Source organism: Eutrigla gurnardus, assembly GCF_963514095.1.
Source record: "Eutrigla gurnardus genome assembly, chromosome: 12".
NCBI classification, from domain to species: domain Eukaryota; kingdom Metazoa; phylum Chordata; class Actinopteri; order Perciformes; family Triglidae; genus Eutrigla; species Eutrigla gurnardus.
Window position 1 is genome coordinate 20,228,398 of NC_139926.1, and position 13,173 is coordinate 20,241,570.

The 13,173-nt window shown below is 44.0% G+C and overlaps 1 protein-coding gene across 1 annotated transcript; it reads right to left on the minus strand.

The window, feature by feature from the left end:
• Positions 1 to 717: 717 nt before the first annotated feature.
• Positions 718 to 11,920, minus strand: rap2aa (RAP2A, member of RAS oncogene family a). The gene is made up of 2 exons (XM_084023319.1): positions 10,962 to 11,920; positions 718 to 2,442 (listed from the first exon to the last, which is right to left on the minus strand). The coding sequence occupies exons 1-2, from the start codon at positions 11,273 to 11,275 to the stop codon at positions 2,205 to 2,207; spliced, it is 552 nt and encodes a 183-aa protein (XP_083879445.1). The 5' UTR covers positions 11,276 to 11,920; the 3' UTR covers positions 718 to 2,204.
• Positions 11,921 to 13,173: the final 1,253 nt, after the last annotated feature.

Genomic DNA, 13,173 nt, shown 5'->3' on the forward strand with positions numbered 1-13,173 from the left:
AATGGTGAAATAACACCAGACAGACTATAAATAACTGAAAGGCATATGTGTTAAAGATTAACTAACAGGAAAGTCCCAGCCTTTTGTCCAAGCTGGCCTCTGTTCCTTTACCCTTTGTCTTTATGAGAAGAAAGTCAAATCTGAGTATTTTAACAGCGATAAAAACACAAAAATCTCCCATGAGCTGTTGTTAAAGTGGTAGAAATGGGTAGTCAAATTAATGTTTTTTCATATTGTTCAAGATCAATAAACACAATGAACAATTTAATGACTTTTTGAGGATATCAGTCTCACAAATATCCATAAATGGATCAAAGAAAAAAAGACCCTCCCAAATTTGCCTGAGAATAACCATCTTTTTAGCTTTTTCTAATGATATTTAGACATTGTTATCTCTACACCTAAATTGCAGGCTGGATGGTTAATTTGGCATAAAAAAATATATAGACTAAAATGCACAAGCTGTAGCTCACACTGACTCCATGCTAACATTTAGACTTCCTGGTTAGACCCCCCAAAAAGCTCCCAAATGATGGGATGGGATTATGGGACATGCAAAGCAATGTTAGACTTGCACTATCAATACTTTTGGACATGATTAATGCTGCAGAAAGGCTATAGACATCACTACAAGTAGAAAAAACACAGAAATAAAGGAGCAACTTGGCTGTAAAACAAATGTGGGAGTGTGAGCACATCAGTCCTTCGAGGCCTCAGTCGAGTGTTGAACGCACTTTTTATTGTTTAGGTGTCAAATGTAACAGTGTCACCATTCAGAGAGGGGATAAAGAGTAAATGGTCACATAAAAAAATATAAAATCAACAATGATAATGGTTACGCGGGGAAAGTCTGGTTCCCTTGGCAACACAGATGTACAATTGAGACAAAGTGTCCAGACCCAGACATTGTATGTGTTTTGGTTTGCACATTTTCCACAGCCTATATTTATCTCAAACAAACAAAGAATCCTTTTTTTGTTGTTGTTGTTGTTGTTGTTGACTAGCCATGCATACAGTTGACAGTTCCACACGTGTCGAGTCGGTGTCTTCACAGGAGCTGGCACTTTCAATACAAAATATTTACACTACCATTTATTATTGTCGCCTTCATCGTCACTATTTGTTACCATGGATTTGAAATACTTTGAGCACATAGAGAATGGGATCAGGACGTCGAAGCTCTTCAATGCCCCGTTTCATATTGATCGGAGAGAGAGAGAAAAAAAAAAAGGAAAATGTAAAGTATGACAAATGTTGGCATCTTCACTTTAAACGTCACCCACTCCGGAGATCGTCTGTCAAGAGATTCGAACACTGAAAAGAGGAACTCTTTGTCCCGTCGGGATGAAGCGGTTCGTTGTATTACTACTCGGCAATCTGCTGTCAAGAGTCTCCCAGAGAGTTAAAAAAACGTAACATCACACGATATGTGAGAGATTCTGCTATCGTTTGCTATCCTATCTCAAAGTGAGAAAATAGGAAAGACATGACTGCACCCAATGTTTCAAAAAAGACTTATCTTATGACGTTTTTTTCTCTCCATTACTTTTTTAGCGACTGAAAATAAAAGGAAAACGGAGGTGCTTTCAGGTCACCTCTTTGGTTCAGCCCTGTTGATGAGTAGAAAAAAAAAAAACTCCCACCAATTAATGCACAAAATAAACTGGGAGTAATCTGTACACACTGTAGATCAAGTACTCCTTAACATTTAAAAACAACTAGATCCCAGAAATGTGTTTTTGGATTTGTGTACAGCAGCTAGTTGCAAAAAAATGTATCTTCTTTAATAGAAACAAGGAGAAAACCTTGTTTTACTCAATTATTGTAGAATCTGCTCTTTTCTGCTGATGACCCCCCCCCCTCCAACTCAAAAGGATAAAGACCCAAAAAGAAGAAGAAGAACATAAGGCGAGGGCATGTTCCTTTTTATCATTCGTCAATTTCTCTTGCGGCAAATTCCTGGCATTCCTCATTTAAAAACGTTTTCATTACTCACATGTCATTATTATAATCATGTCACTGCTGATTTTATGCTCCGCGGAGTTAAAATCCATCGCGTTCAACCATTCATTTTCCTTCCATTTAATTGGCATGTGCTTATGTGTGTGTGTGTCTGTCTCCTCTCTCTCTCTACTGTGGGTCGGAGTAGCTTCCTCTAAGTAGATTTTTTTGTTGCCCGGCCCGTTCCCTGGAGCCCCCCGGGGCTATTGTATATTGCAAGAGGAGCAGCAGGGGTCATCCTTGTCTGGCTGGGCAGCGTAGTCCATCTGCCGAACGATCTCAGCGAACAGTTCGTCCACCATGGTTTTGCTCTTGGCCGAGGTCTCCATGAAGGGGCAGCCCCACTCCTCGGCCAGGGCCTGGCCTTCGCTGGACGACACCTCCCTTTCGCTCTCCAAGTCCACCTTATTCCCCACCAGGATCACAGGAACCTTCTCGTACCTGAGGACAGACACGGACACACACCGGGTTGTCACACAGGAATATATATACAGTATATATAACCAAACTGATGCTGAGGAACTGTAGCAATCAGTGAGTTTACATGCTTATATTTTCATTGAACTTACAGTTTGAAAAGACGGGCAATTACGCTTTCAGAACGTAGTGTGAGCCCATGCTTAACGCTCCGATGTCTCATATTTTAATTGGACCACTAAATAAAACCTTTACTCTTTACATCTGAAAATCCCAACATTCCACAATCCACACAATTTCACTTTGTATAGCAGCCTATTTAAATCTGACCTGCTCAAACATTCGACAGTCTCTTTCTTTCAATGGAAATACTTCAGAACTTCTCATTCAATCGTTTCATAATATTCAGAGTTCTCGAACGGCTTCAATGGAGGCAGGCACAGCATTCGGTGAAAAAAAGCAGGGAAGCATCCGGAGAAAATGAACCCACAGGAGTGCCACAAGTTTTGGTTGGCTCCAAAATCCCCTTATAACATCGAATTTGTGTTATCAAACGTATCAAATGGTTTCAGACTTCTTCTAGAGCAAAATGTATGTAACTATTCTAGAAGATATGTGAGTGATGACATTATTCTCATCCAGCCCTACTCCCATTGTCATGATGTGCATGTCTGTTACTGCAAATATGTACTTTCAATTTGTGTTTTAAGATGGTTCACAATCCAAACGGAAATGCCAAAACAGAGAAAACATTTTTTTTCTTCTTCTTCTCCTCTCTTTAGGTTGAATTGCAGTTGTTAGCCCTAATGGTGCACTTCTGTTAAATAGTGTTTTAACAGGCATTGTCTGTCTTAGCACAGAATATGGAGCACATTTAATTAAGTAAACTTAAGATATCCTTGAGCTTTTACATATACATCTTTAAAAGTTGAATTTCAACATATTAGCAAAGGTTCTGAAAATCATTGAATTCAAAAATTAAGACAGTTTTTTTTTTTCAAAATCGCCCACAATAATCTCAGATGGTTACAAAGTAAGGAAAGCCAAAGAAAACAAAAAAGTTTTTTTTTTTTTTTTTTTTTAAGTGTTTCTATTTTGGTCTAAACGTGGTCTTCGACTGCGAAGGGAAGGTTTTCACATGAAGAACCAAACCCTTTTTTTTTTGCACTAACCACTGAATCTCCATCCTGTCTCATGTAAACACCGAGTCTGACCCAGTAGAGGACAGGAAATGGTAGTCGAGCTCTGACCCCCGAGGGGAGGAAGTGGCCATAATCCCTTGAGCTCTGAACTCCGTGCCATATTGCTGGAGCGCAACATGTCGCTGTGGAACTGGACTACTTAGCGAAGAGCCAGAAGAGATCGCCAGTTCAATTAAATAGGTTACTGCACTATAATTATTAGGAGGAACGACTCTGACGCCGTTTCACCGATGTAATCGCTACGACGCTTTGATGTTGGGAGACGTGGGGGGGGCTCTGAGGCGGTTTGTACACATCAGAAGAGATGACGAAGATCAAAACCATCAGAGAGATAGCAGATGCACATCCACATCCTTTGGTAAACAACAGGTTGTTGTTTCATCCTTATCGGTGTGTAAGACGGATAAAGGAGCCCTTTCCATCTGTTGGACCCGTCGTTTGAATGTCTCCGTTCACGACAACGTCAAACCGAACCAGTCCTGCACCCGAACACCCACCAACATCATTTTCAAAAATCTGCCCTTGCTCTATGAAATATACATGCTTCTAAATTATTCATACACCAACACACACAAACATAAAAACACCTCTTCATCCTTGATTGCTATGTTAACAGGTATACAACGACTCGTCTGAGACTGCAGAAGCAGCGGCTGAGATACTTTTCCAACTCTCCGAGGCCAGGGGCTGCAGGTTGCAGCGTTAAATGAGCTTAACCTTTCAGAGAACACAGCGCCGACTTTGATCTGCTCATGAATACTTCATCCGGAGTGAACTTTAATCTCAGCCGTCCTGCTCTGTTCCCAGGATCGGCTCTGCAGCCCGAGAGGAACTGCCGGGCTTGAAGGGACCATCCGAGAGGTGTGTAACCGAGAACCGTGATGGTGTTTCCACTGAGCTCCGAGGCAACTTTAATAAGCAACTGCAGCTTCTACACTTCAACATGCAGTACAGCACCCAGGTCTCATTCACAGCATTCCTCGTGGCAATAAAAACCAAGCTGAGGCCATTATTATTTCCCTGAGAGTTATTTTGGGAAACACATCTCGTTGGTGGTCGGCAGATCACGCATTTAACCTTAAATTCCCCGACCCACCTTCACGGAAGTCCTAAACATAGTTGTGGGTGTGGATATTGCAAGTCGAAAAACCTCGACTTTTATAGCTGTACTCGTTTAGCAGAAGCCACGGGGGGCTCAGCGTTTAGTTGGGGTAATGAAGCCATTTGGGTGTCTCTGCCCCAGGATGTGGTTTCGCCTCCAATCTCCTGCTGTAAATCTCTCATGGAGGCCTGTGGAAAAGTTAACTATCTTCTATTTGATCTGCCATGACTGCTGCATGCCCCGAATGGTTGCTCCAGAAAATATAAGCAATAATATAAATGCATGTTATTATCAGTGATATCACTGCAGGGCTGCAACTAGAGATCACGTTCATTATCAATTTAATCTACTGATTTCTTTGGCGTAACATTAGAAAGAAAGAAAGAAAGAAGACATGATGTCCCAAACAGCAGGAGTCAGCACACCCAAGGCTGCTGTGTTTCTTTCTAACCATAATGGAAGACTTGACTCGGTCAGCCTTATGCAAGTTATGTAGCTCATTTCAGCGTCTTCATAACACAAGCGTGGCACACTAGGGTCTATATATAGTCATAATAACAGAGGAGGAAACCAGCAGTCCCAGGAGGTGTGAGACTGTGGCTGCCACGGATACTGAGGCTCCCAGGGCCTCCACATGAAGGGTGTCGGCCAAGCAGGGAGGGCTCGTCGTAACACAGAGCCGGTTTAAACACCGGAGCCTCACGCGACACCCATCGGAGCATGCCCAGACACACCTTATCCATAATGCATGATGCATCAACTCACGGAGGCTTTGCTGACGGACGGTGGAAACCAACTGGCCGGAGAGCCTCCGGGTTTGACTCGGGCCAGCACTAGGATGACGGGGGGGGGGGAGACGGGCTGCGTGCTGAGCCGCCCTTTTGTGGAGGGTCTTCAGTAGAGAGACAATCGCTGAGTCAGAGAGCAGCAATAAGCTCCTGGCACGGCATCAGGGTCAAAGAAGAGTTCAGTAGGAATAGATATCTGGAAAATCTCTGGTAAACGCGCCATTGGCAAGCGTATGATTTTTGCATGTCTGCTTTTTAAAAGGATGCAAGATTAAAATAAAGAAAGATCCGGTATACTACTTAAACGTGCCCTCTGCTTCCCCTTTCCTTCAGAAATCTGATGCTATTCACAGATGTTGGAGAAAAGGAGGGGGGGAGGGGGGGGCTGCAAGACTGTCGGATCGAGACGTATCACAAATACAGCACACTGCTCTCTCCCAGCGGTAATTATCTTGTCTGGGGCAAATTCCTCCTCTTACTGTATAAAAAGTACAAAACCCCGAAATGTGAAATGCAAAGTGCCGCTGCGTTGTAAATGTCTTCGGATTGCTGGAATACGCTTTGAATAGTTCTGAGCATCTGGAAAATGAGGATGTTATTATATTGTTGACACTATCACTTTGACAAAGCTGACAAACCCGGATCGGTGCATCCCTGGCATGTTTAAGTGAATATGAGAGATTAGGATACCGCCGCTCTGATTCTTCAGGGAAATTGTAGGATGATTTTTAACATATTCACTCATTTTTATAAACCACTTATGCCTAGACAGATGTTGCTGCCTGGCTGTTATTTTTATATAATTGCTTGTTGTTTTTCTTCTGCGATCAGTTTTTAATGGGCTTCTTCAACAATAGAAATATGGATCTGCACACCAAGTAGCTCCCACGGATCTATTTGTTTCAACTCTGCAAGATTATCCTCTGATCCACCACCCATCCTATTAGGCCGTGTCTGTCTTTTTTTTTATTGCTCCCTCTATAAGAATAGTTCAGTGGCATTTTTGTCACTTAGTTGCAAACACTGCAGTGCACAGTTTGACATCCTCCTTACCTTTATCAGATAAATGTTTAAACCGTCCCATTAGCGAGTCTCCTGTACCAGGTACAATGTGACACACAGCATATATATACCATAAGTCACATGGATGTGCTCGTTATGTTTGGAGACACGCTTGAGTAAAAGGGGCATTCAACCATTAGTCATGTCATATAATGCCATTATAGGAAGTGTAGGATCCAGGGTTCTCTAACTGTCAGGCTCTCTTCTAGTTCAACTTAACCATTTTTTTATCATGTTCCTAACAAATAGCTGCAGTACTCCTTTAAATGTGATTCTAATACATTGAATCATACAGTTTTACCGTTGCTTTATTGGTTTTAATGGGAAAACGCCCAACTGTGTGTACTCAAGAGACTGCTCATACAGCACAACTGCTCGGAAAGCTCCCTGTGGTTTTGCCTTCTCCGTTGAAGGAGGCGCAGTCATGTGATAAGATGGTAGCTTTGGTTTGTCTATGTAGCCCACACATAACAGTCAGTGTGCAGAAGAAACAGTCGGTTAGCTGCTGGTCTGGCTGTTCGCGTCCTGCTGAGCACCATCTGCCTACGGGGTGCGGTGTAGCCTCTGAGGCCTCTATGCAAGCCAAAGATGGCTCTGTTTTTATTTGTGCAACTGGATGGTAAACCTGACTTACATATACCTTATATCTGCATTAAATCCATAAGCAGTAGATGTGCACCGAATGTGCCCAGGGGGCAACTTGGGGCTCAGTGTCTCGCTCAAGGACTGAAGGAGGGGTCGGTTGTGATTAAAGGATGACCCGCTCTATCCCGAGCCATAGCCTTCCTCCCCCTCCAAAAAACACAAAGTAGCCTAAAGCGTAGAGGATGACGAAAATGTCATTCGGTTTGCAGGTATTAAGTCATAAACTGATGTATTGGAGAACATTGACCTGAAAACGGCCCAAGCTGAAAAGTCATTGGACCTCCAAAGTGATTACAACTCATCCTCAGGGGGTCATGAATGTCTGCACCAGATTTCATGACAATCCATCAAAACTCCAAATGCCAACCTCACGGTGGTGCTAGAGGGGAAAAAAGGTCAGTGGAGCGCCAAAGTCATTAGCATTCAACCTCAGAGCAGCACGAGTGCAAATTCTCAGCACGACCCATCCGATAGTCGTGGAGATGTTTCTGTCTTTCTGTGGACCGACCGACTGACCCTAAGGCAGTCTCTGACTAGCGCCACCCTCTGTTAAGTGGCGACTTCCAAAGCAGAGAGCGGCCGCAGATGAAAGAGGATCGTTCTCCTCCTCCATTTATTGATCTTGATCCTTTCAACCTCTTGGCACAACTCCACAGTTTGTGCACGACGCCGAAAGCACACGTGCGGTGGTTTATCACGGCCTCCTGTCTCACTTTTCTTCCTCGCTCTTCTGACAATGTCGCCGCTCATAAATACTCGCAACGCCAATCACCATACATCTCTGGATTACAGTAAACTGCAGCTGACGCCGGGTGTGATGAGGTCCCCGGCGGACACGGGCAGGCCTCGGTGTAATCGCGTGCTGAAGCCGCTAACGGCAGCCACAGATAGATGCTGACAGCTTTCAGAGTGAGAGCGACGCGAACCAGCACCTCTGACCTGAGCGGACGCCGACGCGGTCGTGAAAGGTCACCAGTGTTTTAGCAGCGAGGAGGGACAGACAGGCGAGGGAAGGGGTGGTGCTGTGTAATGTGCAGGAACAAGACAACACACATAAACTCACCAGAATCAGACAGACACCTGTTACTAGTGAAGCGTGGTCAAAGTTCTGCCGGCTGCATTTCAACCACCCCTCAGGGAAAACGCTATGGCTGCAATTAATTAATATTTTCATTATAAATTCATCTGCTCTTCGTGTTTTTGATCAATTGTATCCTCTACGCTATGGAATATCTCACAATAGCGGAAAAATGGCATCTTCAAATGTCTGGTTTTATCCAGAAAAGGCATTCAGTTTACGATGACATGAAAAAGAGCTTTTTTCTATAAATGTTCTATAAAAACGACTAATCTATTATCAAAATAGTTGCTTCTTCCGATGTTATCGTGATCTTCTCTTGTTGGTCTGTGATGCTGTGAGCAGTGTCCTTTTAAAAATGGATTTATTACCTGTCTGCTTAATTACTACAGCATTTACTGATATCCTACATTTCCCACAATGCCTTTCACCCAGCCCACAGAACATGCCTTAACTTGTTGCCTTTCAGCTATGGTTTTAGCAGAGCAATAAGCAGCTCTTTCTTCAGCCCACAAAGGAAAGCTATTGACTTGTTGTCTCAAATGTAAAATACTTTGATTCTGCGTTGCATTATGAGCTATAGATTCCTCATGTTATTAATTGAATTACTGAAAACTGGCCTACAATTAAGTTTTCTACATTTGGTTGGTCGTCACAAGTAAAAATAAACACAATAAGAAAACAAAACTGTAAAGGACACATAATCTAATAAATTGGAAACACTAAAAATGGTAATGTACCACTAATTTGATAAATATAATCCCAAGATCATTTGTGTTTCTGTTACTATAATTTCCTGAAACTATGACCTAAACTCATGATTATGCGTCACATTATGATCCAGCATGTGGTTCTTGTATTGATCTTTGATGGGTAAAAGAGGAGGCGGTTGTTTGTGTGCTTGTGGAAGTATGACTTATACTTACACAACGTATTTACAACCCCTCAGGAGCAGAAAGTCACCTTATATAACTGCTGTCAACAACAGACAGAAGCTTTTAATAACAGCAATACTCTTTGGTTTTGAAAAGACTTCAAAAGACAGCTTTCGTTCGAGACCTCATCTATTACACCCACTTGACTAAAGCAAACCTTTTTGTATTTTGAAGTTTTTTTGTTGTTGTTCTAGCAGCACGGCTACAAGGAAGATGATCTCTAAACCTCTAAATCATCAGAAATGCTTTGATTCATAACTAACGAAGAGGAATACTTTCATTCAGAACAAACTGTGGATTAAAGTCCTGCCTATGGATGGACATTTCTAACTCCCGTCTAAGTCCACATGATGAAGCATAGGCCTCGGAAACGTGTGAAGTGTGGTGTATTCGCTCCAGAGCAGAACTCCCGCTGTGACTCGGGTTAGTGTGAAATCACATACCAGCCTGGCTGCATCTGCTGTGTGAGCACACATGTATACATTTACATACAAACACACTCATATTAAACACACAGTAGACTGAACACACCTCTCCTCACTCTCAGCCCATATGGGGGAAACATGTTGACCTCATTCTTTCATCCAGAGCCACAGATTTATAGGACTGTTTGTAAAATGCAGAAGTGCATTTTGAAAGATAAAAAAGACTGAAGGATACATATTTACAGTGAATGCAAACACTAAAGCCTGGTATGACTACACTGGTCTTGTGCCGAGCATCATCTCAAGTAATTACATATATTAGCAGAGTAGGAGCTTTAAGCTGCACTCGTGGAGCTTCTTCGTTGGAGGGGCCTCGTCTCCGTGGAGCCTACCTACATTGAATGCAACACATCCACCGACACCTACAATGACAGATGAACCCACTCAGTCACGGCCCAGTGCGTGCCGCCACCGATGACTTAACCAGCAGCATCTAAGTCTATTGAGGCTCTTTAACGCCGCGCCGTGTCACCAGGAGGAACGCACAGCACGCCGGCGTGTCTCCACAGAGCGTCGGCCCGGAGTTGAGGGGAAAATCCAATAACGTGACGGTGTAACCGCAAACGGCCTCGGCTGACCCCTTCTGGGTATCAATAAGCGGCTCACTCCGGTGACCTCGTATCTGCATCATCTGTGACAGCCGATTTCACGCTTTCAATTGTGCTGCTCTTCCTAAAGAGCTTGTGCAGTTTGTTAATTAAAAAACATGGCTTCTTCCCCCTCTCTGCATGTTAGTGCCCCCCCACCCTCCCCTATTTTTTTTCTGCAGAGCCTCTTGTCCCACTGACTCCAGGGCATCCCCCGGCTGGGTCTTTCACAAGGGTTGCAGCATCCGTCACAGTGGGCAGCAGCTTGGTACATCACAGACGCCGTCTCGTCCTGTTATGACTGGAGGGACCGGCTGGAGGGACCGACTGGTCGTCACTGTTGACTTACAAAAGTCTGTAGAAACACTGAGGGGGACGAGTGTATATAACAAAAATGGTTACTTGTAGAGCTGCTGGGGGCCTGCAGTGTGAGCACATTTGCCCACCTACAAGTGTTGTGGGTCAGACCTGGTGCACTGAAACTGGACAGGCATGTCGTGTTGTTGTCTGCACATCTCCATGCAAGCACAGTTCTCAGACCAGGCCTATAGGCGCACCCTGAAACTACAGGGCCCCCGATAGGCCAGCCCGTAGTGTGTGTACAATAACATTCACTATCAACATCTGACACATCTGGACCTGCGCATTGTATCACCAACCTTTTCACTCTTATGATCTGATCCCTCATCGGCTTTATGTCCTGGAAGCTCTGCTGGTTGACGAGGCTGTAGACCAGTATGAATCCCTGGCCGTTTTTGATGTAAAGGTCCCGCATGGAGGCGAACTGCTCGGTGCCGGCGGTGTCCAGGATCTCCAGCACCGAGGGCGAGGAGTCCACCTCGATCTCCTTGCGGTAGAAATCCTCTATAGTGGGGTCGTACTTCTCGATGAACGTCCCGGTGACGAACTGCACGGTGAGGGCGGATTTCCCGACCCCGCCGCTGCCCAGGACCACCACTTTATACTCGCGCATCGCGGGGGGTGGTGGTGATTAAATCAAGTCGTAAACTGTCGAATCTCCGCGCGTCATTGAAATCAACTCAAAACGCCTCGCGCGCGGGTCGCGTTCACCATTCCGAACGGGTTGTCAATAACAACGGTGTCCGCTCTGCCCGCCGCTCAGCTCAGCTCTGGCGGAGCACAAAGACACGGTGCCCCAAGATGGATTTCATTGTAGAAATTCCCCGCATGCAGGCCAGACACTGACAGCTAACACGGGGCGTCCGGAGACCGCGGTAGTCCGACGATGTGGAAGACAATATCGCCCGACGAGGTTGTGGAGCGTGCGGGTTTTCATCTGCTTGGCTCACCCCTATCTATGCATCAGGGGGAGAAAAAAAACAAACTTGCTCCATCGAGGACACAGGGGGGGGAAAAACGCTGGCTTTGGCCCCTAGACTGAAGTACGAGCGCAATGTTTTCAAGCCGCGTCGGGAGAACAGCACCAAACTAAAAGTATTCCCACACTTATTTGAATGTCTCTTTGTTTCTTTTCTTCACCATCTCTGGCTTGTATCCGCGTCTCCCTCGCTTTCCAGTGGAATCCCGGCCGCCATACTCTCGGGTGGAGACCCACGGTCGCGGCGTAACCCAGCTGGTCCCCACTCGGCTCCCGTACCGAGGAGAAGAGAGCGAGAGAGAGAGAGAAAAAAACAAGCTTACGGACCCGCCCTCTTCAGACGGACGTGCGCGCGCTCCAACGGGCGCCCTCCGCTCACCGCTCACGTCACTCGTGCCTTGAATGAGAGCGCGGAGCGAGCCAATCAGAGCCAGCGTGTGCATTTCCGTTCATGTGTTAAAATTCCCATCATTCGGTTGCCCCAGTGACATCCAAGGGGGACTCGTCCAATCAGAGGGGCGGCTCGAGGATGTGTATCCAAGAAGAGGAAAATGCACCGGATGATGTTGCCATGGTAACGCTGCATTTTGTTGCCGCTGTCCAAAATTTGACAATGCTGTGTAAAATCTGCCTATGATATCGGCAGATTGAATTATTTATTAGCCTATTTATTGATCTGTTCCAGTGCAGGCTGCATTACCAAAACATTACAATGATATGGAAAACAATTTAATGTTATTATATTTCTGTTTTTATTACTTATTGTTTTGAAAATATAATGTGAATGCTTTTCTTTGCCTACGTAAAACAATTTGAATTAAATGGCTTCCTCTACTGGCAATTAATACATTTTAATTGTCCACGAAGGTTATTTTATTAGTACATTTCAAGATGTACATTTTAAGATTGAGTCTGAGCCATAACAGAATCAACAAAACTGTCAAATCTCAGGGTTATCATGACCGTCTGTGAAGGTTCTCAGACATCCAGGTCATGGTAATCCCTGAAAGCATTGTCGTAGGCAACTGGACTTGCTGTTAAACAAATATTTAAACAAATTTACAGTGCAAAACCAAACAGAGCTTGCAGCATAGCATTTACTTTATGTTTATTTATTTGCAATATTAGATATTACAAAATTTGGGATTTACAGGAACAAAACAATCCACATGAAATAATTATTTAAAAAAATCACAAGTAAGTTTAAAAAAAAGAAAGAAGCGGGGACAGTTTGTATTGAGGACAGGGTTTACTGTCATATACGTTTACAAGCAATGTCGCCACTAGTGTCTGGATTTATTTGTCAAACTGTCATTTTGGCCTCAAACTAAATAAACTTGTGTAGCAATAATTTCACAAAAAAAAGTTAAGTGAAATGTTTTTTATTTATTAGACAATATGGAACTAATAATTACTGAACAAATACAAGCATAGGAATAGATTAAAGATAAGGCAAAGTTCACAAAAAGCATGTCCTCTCAGTCCGACAGTTGAGAAAGTGCTCTAATCAGTCCGACCAAACATTCTTACTG

Bases quoted from the DNA above. Each gene is read 5' to 3' on its own strand.
- rap2aa (XM_084023319.1), bottom strand. From the start codon at position 11,275: ATGCGCGAGTATAAAGTGGTGGTCCTGGGCAGCGGCGGGGTCGGGAAA. The intron at 2,443-10,961 runs GTTGGTGATACA...GTCTGTCCTCAG, and splicing joins CAGATCATAAGAGTGAAAAG to GTACGAGAAGGTTCCTGTGA.